The following is an 11409-nucleotide window of genomic DNA, read 5'->3' on the forward strand; positions in this document are numbered from 1 at the left end:
CTTTAAAGTATCGGTTGTTTTCGCAGCTTAGAAAGCTCTTCCTCGGGGTCTCTGCAGAGATGGCTCCTTCCCATCACTCAGATCTCAGCTCAAATGCCACCTCCTAAAAGATCACCTCTCTGATCTCTCCCACTACCTCCTATTCCAGGAACCACTCTCTGTTATATCCGTGTGTGTGTGTGAGTGTGTGTGTGTGTGTGTGTGTGTGTATGACATCTCTCTCTGAAAAAAAGTCGCATTTAAGTGTTTGTTTCCTTTTTATTGTCTGTCTTCCCTGACTGATATGGAAGTTCTTTGAGAACAGAGGCTGTGACAAATGGCCCCTGAGCTCCAGAACCATGCCTGGTACATTGTAACAGTGTAGAAACTCAGTCAATATATACTGAGTGAGAAAGGAATAAATATCTGAGTCAGATCTCAAACTCAATGCTGAGTAAGCCTCATATAAGAACAACTTGTACGTTCTGTATTTCTTAGAACACCACCAAGCTGTCTTAATACTTAATCTCATCTTTAAACACTGATGTCCCTTCTGAGATCAGACCGGTAAAGGAGGAGGTTTTGATCATTGTTGCATACCTGTAGGGTTTGACCTGAAATTTTTGGGATAAATAGTCATGCTATTCTTTTTTTTTTTTTTTTTGCGGTACCCGGGCCTCTCACTGTTGCAACCTCTCCTGTTGCGGAGCACAGGCTCCGGACGCGCAGGCTCAGCAGCCATGGCTCAGGGGCCCAGCCACTCTGCAGCATGTGGGACCCTCCCGGACCAGGGCACGAACCCATGTCCCCTGCATCGGCAGGCAGACTCTCAACCACTGCACCACCAGGGAAGCCCGGTCATGCTATTCTTTAAAATTCTATAGAAAAAAATCTTAAAAGGAAGATACAAACTCACTTGGCACATTTTCGTATTCTTAGAAAGAAAACAAGACTAAAGTGAAAATTTACAATCCCACAAATATCTTGGTTGCAATTTTAATCTACTCTCCCATCTCTCCAAAGCACTTTGTTTTCCCTTCCGATTCTCTGCTTCCACTCAGCATGGGGATAGCACACTTGAGGGGAAATCGGGACTTCCTTTAAGGAAATACCCCAGGGATATCTACCTCCATGTGGGATTCCAGAATCAGCAAGAAACCCCGTGAATGTGCTGGCTGTACCATGCTACCACTCTTACTGCTTGCTTCTAGGGCATTTTGGGATTGCAGTCTCTGAATACATGTTTTTAGGATGAGAGGGAATAAAGGAATGGAAATGAGAAGAGATGGCAGAAAGAGAGCTTCATCCTTTCCCTGAGTTCTTTCCCCACCCCGTGCCTGAAGAGCATCTAGTCCATCCTGAACTCATCTAAGCCAACGGCCTCATGCCTTCCAAAGGCCCCAGAACCACATCCCAGAAGCTTATCCAGGTCACAGTTCCTGCACCACGGAAATTCACCCAGGGATCCCATGGTCTCCAAAGTGACAGTTAACCCAATAATCAGATCTCTGGGCTTCAAGGAAGGATAGAATTCCTCACTTGACTCCATGACTACCCTACATAGTCATTTAGACATTTCAGAAATGATCTTTAGAAGATAATGCTTTCTTAGAGCCTCCTTAGAGGAGCCAGTTAGAGTTAGTATTAGGAGTAGCTGGACTCTTCAGATTACATTGTGGAAGTCACAGCCTGCCTAGGCTAGACCTGTCCAAGCAAGTACCAAAGACTGAAGGAGTCGAACACATATGGGCTTTGGGGCAAACCTGCCTGAGTTCAAATGACTGCTACCACCTACTTATTGAAATTGGGCAAGACTTTTAACTGGTATGTGCTTGATTCCCTCATTCATAAAACAGATAATAGCAGTACCAATAGAACTCTTGGTACTATACTAGTCTATATACAATAGAACTGTTATGAGGATTAAATAAGACTAAAGAAGACAGCACAGTCCCTGGGTGTAGTCTAAGCACTTCATGCTCCTTACCTATCTTACCTTTATTCTCATCTGATCAGAGCTGCTTCTCTCTTTTTCTTCCTTGGGCTAAATGGCTGTGTCATGGTTCTGTCCTGAGAACCAACAAGGAGAACTAGTGGAAGTCACAGAATGTCGGGATGTTAGCCCTCAAGATCTTGGAAATCTCAGTTCACTGATTTTCAGGCTGGGCTCTCTGGGAGTTCAGGGGCCCTGTAGGGGTGTATGAAGAGGAAGAAGAGCTAGTAGCACAGGGCACCTCCCTTTCTTTAACCAGAGAAGTTCCTTCTTAACTGTGTGACATGTTGGGTTTCGATGGAAGATTTCTTTTAAAGAAAATATTCCACTATAGAACACCAAGGGGGACAAAAAAACAAGTTGAAAACCACTGAATTATGGTCCAAGCTCCCACCATACCCATGAGAGGTGTAGTGACTCCCTGGTAATTAGCTTCTTGATTCTGGCCTGTTTGTGAAGCAGGAGGTTGTAAATCAGCCTCTCAGATGGAAAGCCACCCATCCCCCTTGCTCACCAAGTTCACCTTCCATTCTTGGTGCTTCCTTCTATCTTATGGGCTCTTCTGCGTTTTGCTGGATGGGAGACTGACCCCTCCCCCAAGAACCTGTGACTTCTAACCTTGCTTAATAGCTTCTAACTCACTTAGGGATAATTTGTCTTACATCGGTCACCCATCCCTTATGGCTGGCCTAATGTTCACCTCAATGCAGGGCAGCCCCGGCCCCAACATCAATAATAGACTGACATGTCTCACCCCTGATAGGGGTCACACCAATAGCACTCTTATGTCACAGACTCAATTACAGTGAATTCTTTTAAAAGCACTTTCCTTCACAAGGCTACCCTTATTCAGATACATTGTTAAGGCTGAAAATATTAAAGAAAAGAGAAAGAATTTTGCCTACCTGGGGGCTTCTCAGATAAATTCAGTGAGAAGAATTTCATTCCTGGTGAGAGAACGGGGTTATTTAGTTTTGCAAAATGAGCACCATTTATCCTTATTTTTTCCAAGCATCTCTTACTTGGTAGCTGCAGGTACTTTATGGTGTCAGACTGAGATCATAAATAAGTGGAAGATTCATTTTTGTCTCTTAAGCAGTGCACGTTGCAAAGTTGAACACATTACCACAGCATTATATTACTGACTAGAGAGAGTGTTAGGTCCTGGGGAGAACACTCAGCTTGAAGGCTCCAATGACATATTGCAGAGTCTTCCTAGTTTGGATGTACTGGAGATGAAGGCAGTATCCCCTCACCCAGAGCACCCAACTGTTGCAGGAAGGGGCAACAATGTTCCAGGGCCGGAGAGTGGGCTCTCGTCTAACACTCAGAAATGAATTGTCCAAGGAGACACATATTGACAAAGCAAAGAGTTTATTGGGAATGAACGGGCGCCCGGGTTCAGAGCAGCAGGGTAAGGGAACGCAGGAGATCTGCTCTGCCACGTGGCTCGCGGTCTCAGGTTTTATGGTAATGGAGTTAGTTTCCGGGTTGTCTCTGGCCAATCATCTTGTTTGGCCCATATTTGGTCTGACTCAGGGTCCTTCCTGGTGGCGCGCGCATCTCTCATCCAAGATGGATTCCAGCACGAAGGATTCTGGGAGATTGGTTGTCTCCTCCCTGTCTTGGCCCCTCCCAAATTCTCCTGGTTAGTTTTTAGTGGGAGCACCATGTTCCTTATCGGAACCTCCTGTTGTGAGACAACTCAGGCAAGCAGTCATCAGTTATCATCGTACCTGGCCAAGGCGGGAGGTTTCGGTCAATGGTTCCCTAACCCAACTAGCTAGAGCCAACACCTCGTAAACACAGTCAGGTAATGAGGGTTGGTTCTGCTCCAACACATAGGATGACCCCTTCTTTCTTTGTTCTGGTGGCCCTGATCTACTCAGATGTTAGATCCTGGACATCCTGGAAGTTAACTGACCTGGGTTTCTTACCTTCCTCCTCTCTCCCAAGAGAAATCTTACAGGAGATCCAGAGGCTGCGGCTAGAGCATGAACAAGCTTCTCAGCCCACTCCAGAGAAGGCGCAGCAAAACCCCACTCTGCTGGCAGAGCTCCGCCTCCTCAGGTAAGAAAAGGAGCCCAAGGCGTCTCAGGAAATACAGGTGTCTGAGATCATCAATAAAGTCTAACAGTGTCCACCAGAAAACGGTCCTCAGCCACCATAGCTGCTAACATCTGTTTGGTTTTTTTTTAATAGCACACATCTAATTGCTGGAATTTGCAGGTTTGGGAAAGAGGCTGTTTATTTATTTATTTTTTTCTTTGACACAGAGAAAAGGAAACAGTGTTCTTTAGATCCGAAACAAAATGTTTCACCGGAAAATAGAATTTTTTATAGTACACTCTCTTTATTTAATTAAAGTATAGTTGATGTACAGTATTATATAAGTTCCAGGTATACAACATAGTGATGCCCCAATTTTTAAAAGTTATACCTCATTTATAGTTTTTATAAAATCTTGGCTGTATTCTGTGTTGTACACTATATCCTTATAGCTTATTTTATACATAATAGTTTGTACCTGTTAATGTCCTACCCCTATATTGCCACTCCTCCCTTCCCTTTCCCCATTGGTAACCACTTGTTTGTTCTCTATATCTGTCTTACTGGAAAAAATTTGAACTCAACTCTCTTTAGTTATTTGCGCTATCAACAATAGGTTTATGATAAAAGTGATCAACAAAACAAACATGTAAACAACTAAAGAATCATCACAGTTTTTTAAATTTAAAAATTTACCTGTGACCCATAACTTATCTCTAAATCTTGGTCCCTAATAGCTTTGCATACAGATTTTCATACCTTCTTGTTCTACAAATGAATTTAAAGGCCTGGTGTTACCTAGTCTGTCATCATGAAATATTTGAGTTGGGAAGGACCTAAGAAGGTCATTTGGTTCAAGCCCTGAATTTCAGGGCACTTCTCAGGGTCAGGCCGGTAGAGAGTAGTAAGACGTGGATGAGGACTGTGACCACGTGCAAAAGGAGAGTCACACCATGGGCTCCAATCAGACTTAACCACCATACCCTGAATACGGCACTTACCCAAACCTGTCTGTGTAGTAAACAACACAAACATAAACTCAAAGACACTCCCTCATGAAAATGTCATATGGATATTTCATAAGGCACTTGAAGTTAGCAAGTATAACATTCTTTCCATCTTTCAATTTGGATGCCAAGTATATTTCAGGTAAATCTAACTCTGAGGCATAATTTTTATAATAAGTACAGATGCCTCTTCTCAGAAACTCTTGTCAGAGTTAGAGTGCCACTTACTTCCTCCATACAAAGAGACTAAATTAAGCAGATTCTCTATGGCTATATTTGGATTTTATCAAGTCCCTATTGATTGTAGTCATGGATGTTTCCGGGGGTTCCACTCTAACCCTGCCCTTTGGCCATATTAACATCTGGGCAGTCAGCACATCTGGCCAGGGGGCAGGCCCTGCCTCGCAGCTGGGATCCAGTCTCCCCAGGTTTGTGCACCTGGCTAGAGGGGCAAACCCACCAAAGGCCTGAGTTATGGAAAGGAGACCTATAGAACTTGCATCTCGTGGGGGCTGCTTGATGTGAAGAGATCACGTCATACTTTGGAAGAACAAAATAATTTAATGGAAGAAACAGAAATTCTTCCTTTTCAACGTATGGGATTTCTGGTCCTACTTTCACAGAGATGTATTAGAAATTCTTGCACAGTCTACTACCATCACCCAGAAGGGATGAAAATGAAAAGAAGGAAAAAGGGATGTTCTACATCCTCCTCCTCAAAGGCATATGAAAGTAAAGTCACTGCTTGAAAGCATCTTTTGCCAAATAGGATCATGTAGGCCCTCGAGACTTACAAGAAAGTTAAGTCTAGTGTACACAGAAATATAACGGAATAAACCAACTTAGAAATAGAATAGTCATTCATCTACACCTCAGGGCACCGGGTCTCTGCCTGGAATGTTCTTTATACCTCTTCACTGGCCATCCCATTCTCTAGTGGAAGGGTGGTGACTAGGAATTTTCATAAGCATTTTCACTGGTTCCCCCCAGTTAGCATTTGCTTCCCAAAGTATTTGGTTCCATTAGGATGATACCATCTGGGAAGGCATCTTTATGTGCCTGGTTCACTGATGATGACTTTTCCAACTGATATTTCTTCCCTCCTTGATGTTGCTATCTTGGAACAGACGAATAATTTTAACCATCCTCTGGCCCTGACTCGTGGGCATTCCCATGACCCCAGCCTAGCTCAAAGCTACACTAAGGAGTCTGGTTCTGTGGGGAACTTCTAGACTTTCGGCCCTCACTGTCAGCTGGTGGCCCACACATAAGGCTTGAGGCTTGAGACACCTAAATCCTAGCTGATTAACTTGCCTGCTTGCATATTCTCCACATTTCTTCTGCCTGGAAGAAGAAGTACACTCCCTTGACGTATATTTCTTTAGATGCTTATGAACCATTTATACTGTGCTAAGCACTTTTTAACAATTTGGGGATTTCAAAGATACCCTGACATCCCAGGTTAAGAAAACCTGCTGTGGGTGTTTTATCTTTTAGTCATTTCAGACTTTCAAAGAGTTCCAAAACAATGACTTCTCGCCAGTTACTTTGGCCTTGAGTTCCCATTGAGGGGCGACCATGTGAAGCCACCAAAGGGACTCCTTATTGTAGCTTTGACAGAGGTCTTCTCCACCTGTTACATCCTTTCTGGGCCTCTTACTGAGAAGCCAACAGGAGAAATGTATTTAGTAGGGGAATGGGGGCAGCAAGATCAGAGCTTTGCTTTTCGTGAACGCATAGTTTATTTTTATCTTAAGGGCATCATGACCTTTCTAAATGATCATATTTCCCTTTTTACTTTAGCCACAAGAAAGTGGAAAGCCAGGTTTGCAACCGAGATCTGGCAACTGAATAGGATTATAGGATAGACATTTCTGCGTGCTAATCTGACACTTTCTATGCACTAAGCTCTACATACACTGTTCCATACAGTAGCTGTAAAAAACAAAATCCTGGGAGCTGGACATTACTATTATAGTCTTTTGATAGATAAAGAAACTGAGATTCACAGAAGTTAAATAACTTGCCCAGGATCCTGCACAATGAGCATCACAGGTATATTCTATCTCTGTTCCTTGGGTCTTAATTATCTCCTGCCTGTACTATTATAATAAACACTTTCCTAATTCCCAGCCTCCAGTCCATCTACACGGCTATCAGATTTATCATCCTCCATTTTATTGTTCATTTAGTTCATTCATCTTGAGGATATTGCTATCAATCCTACAACAGGAAGCCATTAGAGGATGAGTTACGTATCAGGTTAACACAGTGGATTAGATTGTCAAGTCAGATTCACATGATCTTACTCTAGTATTGAGCTTTACTCATAATTTCAAGCATACAGGCAATCAAGAGGCACAGATGAAGCAGAGAAAGGGCTGGAACATTCCATGTGGTTCCCTAGGTCTTTCCTTCCCATATTGGATGGAGTATCTGAGGGAAATTTTGCAAGGTGATCTAGTGAGGCTTCCCACTGCAGAACCATTAAAAGACAGCTAAAGAACTATGTTTGCAAAGACAATACCATATTCTATAATGAAGAAAACATTAATGAAAACTGCAGAAGCAACTTGACACTACAAATCTTAAGAAAAACAAGTATAAATTTTCATATCTATCCCTTGCCTAAAAAATAAGCATCATATTATACACATGGCATTCTTTTCAAAGTATATAAAATTATTCTTCGAGAAAACTTATTAATATAAAGAGACTTTTTTTGTTTTTACCAATTAAAAATGGAATCATAATCTCTGATGCACGTCTGTGGTTTCCAGACTTCAATTTCATTAGACCAGCTTAATTTTTTTATTATTTTGGGGAAACAACATGAAGTTGAGTACTTTTCGTTTTACCATATAATGACATTTTTAAACTACCATCATCTGTTATTGCAAGTTTCATGAATGACAGCATATTTTTCAACTTTTTATTTTGAAAAAAAATGTAAGCCTACAGAAGTGTTGTAAGAATATCACAATGAATTTCCTTCTACGCTTCACCTAGAGGTTGCAAACATTTTGCCACACCCTTCTGCATCTCTCTATATATGCTTATATATGTAAATTACATATGCATTTTTGATGAGCCATTTGAGAGTAAATTGCAGACATTATAACACTTTACCCCTAAATACTTATGTATATATTTTCTAAGAAAAAAGAAGACATTCTCTTGTATAACCATGGTATCATCATCAAATTCAGGAAAGTTAATATTGTTATTTATTATTATCTAATATACAGTTCATATTAAAATTTTGCCTATTGTTCCAACACTGTCCTAAAGAAAGTAGGTTTTAACGCACACACAAAGCTAGAAATAATCTGACAGAATAAAAGGCATTCGTTCAGACGTGAATATTTTTAGCTCTATGAAAATAAAATCACTACTTAGTCCTTGTTTTCTCATTTTTCCTTGGAACAGTGGAGGCTACACCACAGATGTGTTACCCACATTTGGTAACCACTGGTATAAACACTTATAGAGAAGACATTATTAAATGATTTTTTTAAATGTAATTCAATCAAATGCATGAAAGAGTAAATGTCATGTTTTGAAAGAGTACTACTGTAAGATGAATGTACAAGTAAGGTTTTTTCCATGTTGGTTAATTATAGATTACTATAAGCTAACTTTTTCTGATAGTTTTTGGGTGCTTCTCTTAATATTTCTTACCTATAATATTAGAAGTTTGCTTCAACCTTCTTCTCAAAGTGCTCTTATGATCAAAAGGCCAAAATTTATAGAACAGTATCTAGAAGAGAACTGGAAATAAATCAGAAACATTATCTACTCTTCTGCCAAGCCCTTCTGAGGATGTAGTTGGAACACCATGTGCAGACAAGGTCAAAGAAAAACCAGCTAATGGGTTTGTCATTGAAGAATATTTTCGAATTGGCAAGACTTTCAAAATTAGAACACTACAGACCAGGAAGACCAAAGACTAAAATAAGATAGCATTAAAGTCTATAAAATTATGATGTGCCTTGTCCTCGGGATCCAGAAAAGAGGCAATTGTAAAGAAAATCAAAGGAAGGATTGCTCTGGAATAAGCTTTAAATGGCAGTAAAAGCCAAAAGTATAAATATTTTCAAAAAGAGTGATGTGTTTATAAGTTTTAAATTCATAATTCATTATAGAGAAGGCCTATATGAAAGCAAATTAAAAATGTCTCCTTTATATCCATAACCTGTCCTCCCACAAAATATCTTTTAATTGGATGAGTCATTGACCTAACTCAGTGTGACATTTTTATATTGTCAGTTTTTCATTTCAGAGTCCCTGCTATAGCTCCACTTAATATTGTGTCTGTGCCATTGAGATTAGGCATACTTAGTCATACATTAACACATACGTGGTTAAAGCATCCACACACTTTTTAAAATATAATTTCCAATATTTCAAAATCAGACAGGAGCCTTTGGGGCAAGGAAAAAATGTATATATTACTTTTTCACTAATGGTCATGAAATAATAGATTTGGAAAATATACTTCAGAAATGTGAATCATTAATATTCGTGTCCTTCATTGTTTTCATTCTTGCTGACAGCTGATAGAAGTTCTGCAAAACAAACCAAAATTAAGCAAACACAAACCTTGTAGATTGTTAGAACAATCGTATAGGAACTCCTTTTTTTCTGACCTCACTCTATGCAGCCAAACCGAAGCCAGAAGATTTATATCGACTATAAAAACTATACCATGAATATTTCTCCTCTGAAAGGCACCACACTGCATACTAAGAATTGAAGAGATGAAAAATGTACTTTTCTAAATCTGATTTCCACATACTAAGGTAATCAGTGTTTTCTGTGAGATTTACAAAAAGGTCCTTGGTTTTGGAGGATCTGAGGGATTGGCCTTTTTCAGTGACAATTTGGTTTTTGTTTATTATCTCAAGGGGACCCAATGGCACAGCACAGGGCCCATGACCTAATAAGCATTCAGAAAAGATTTCATTAAATAGTTAATTCAGGGTAGATGGGGGTAAATATCCAATAAGAGTTTAATTCTGTTTTAGTATGACTTTTAACAAATAAACATACACCCAAGCTATAATTGTTCATTCATTTGACATTTCCCTGCCTGGTAACCTATGTCAAAGACCCAGAGATGCCCTTTTTCTAGCGGTCCACAAGACTGGCAAATGTGATTAGCTCAGTGAATTGAATGCTGTTTCTGATGACAACTGCTTCTTTCTTAGACAGCGCAAGGATGAGCTGGAACAGAGAATGTCTGCTCTCCAGGAGAGCCGGAGAGAGCTAATGGTCCAGTTAGAAGGTCTCATGAAGCTACTAAAGGTAAGATGTTTCAAATAAATGTTTCCTAGACCTACAACTTTGGCATTTGTAAAAAAAATTTTTAATTAAAAAAATAAAAGAAATTTGCACATAATGTGCAATGGTTTTTTCAATTACTATATGTGAGTTCCTCCAAAATGTGCTTTCAAACTCAGTTTTAGTATCTCTTCTTAGGCACATCAAATGATAGCAGTCAATTATAGGGCTCATTCTTGTCCATTTCCTGGAACCAGACTACTGAGGACCTTCATGGCACAACTTATTTCCAGTTGGCTCATTTACAGTTCCTTTTGTCCTTGGAAGTAGTAAAACTGGATTTATTTAGAAATATTTTACATTTCATAGCCTTCAGAAATTCTGACTAATCTAAACAGAAGCTAATATCTAATTCAGAAAATGAAGATACAGCCATTAAATAATTTTGGTGATTATAGTTTTATTAAGGGGAGTAACTTTGTTAATTTCAGTAACTGTTGTCAAATCTGTGTGGCTTTAGCAGCAAGTCACATAACTTCTCTGGGTTTCAAATGCAAATTGTAAATGGGAATATCTCCTTAACTTTTCTGCAGGTAGAGCATTTAATAAGATGATCTATAGAAGTCCTCTGCAGAGTGTTATAATAATAATTCTCATTGGGAAGTGACATTCTTTCTTTCATAAATCTTATTCCCTTCTTCAGTATGCTCTAAATTGCATTTCAACCCAAAAGTAGACTAATTATGGCCTCATGTCCATGATTGCCCCAGCAGAGGTTTCAGTGCTCTGTTGTCATCCTGCCTGATGTAAATAAGCATGAACCAGTATGGACTGGAACTGTGACATGCCAAAGGCAGGAAATAAAACTTCTGATAAAAGGACATAGGCAAAGTCTCTGGGACAACTCACTTGTGAGACAAGATGTCCTGCCTTTCAGTCCCTGGATCTCCCATATTCCTGACACCCCATCATTTATTGTTTCTGTATTGTTTTCTTTCTTTCTTTCTTTCCCTTCCTTTCCTTTCCTTCCCTTTCCTTTTCTTACTTTTCTTTCTCTCTCCCTTCCTTCCTTTCTTTATTTATTTTTTAATTAAAAAA

The 11409-nt window shown here is 39.8% G+C and overlaps 1 protein-coding gene across 9 annotated transcripts in view; it reads left to right on the top strand.

The window, feature by feature from the left end:
• The window catches only part of DTNA (dystrobrevin alpha), a 388958-nt gene that overhangs the window by 352757 nt on the left and 24792 nt on the right, over positions 1 to 11409 (top strand). For all 9 annotated transcript variants that reach the window (XM_027127719.1, XM_027127726.1, XM_027127718.1 and 6 more), the window contains 2 exons: positions 3929 to 4042; positions 10239 to 10335. In XM_027127719.1, coding sequence (XP_026983520.1) covers positions 3929 to 4042; positions 10239 to 10335 — 211 coding nt within the window. The remainder of the gene's footprint in view (positions 1 to 3928; positions 4043 to 10238; positions 10336 to 11409) is intronic.

Source organism: Aethalodelphis obliquidens, unplaced genomic scaffold (assembly GCF_003676395.1).
Source record: "Aethalodelphis obliquidens isolate GAN/ISIS:26980383/991018 unplaced genomic scaffold, ASM367639v1 scaffold32, whole genome shotgun sequence".
Classification (NCBI taxonomy): Eukaryota; Metazoa; Chordata; class Mammalia; order Artiodactyla; family Delphinidae; genus Aethalodelphis; species Aethalodelphis obliquidens.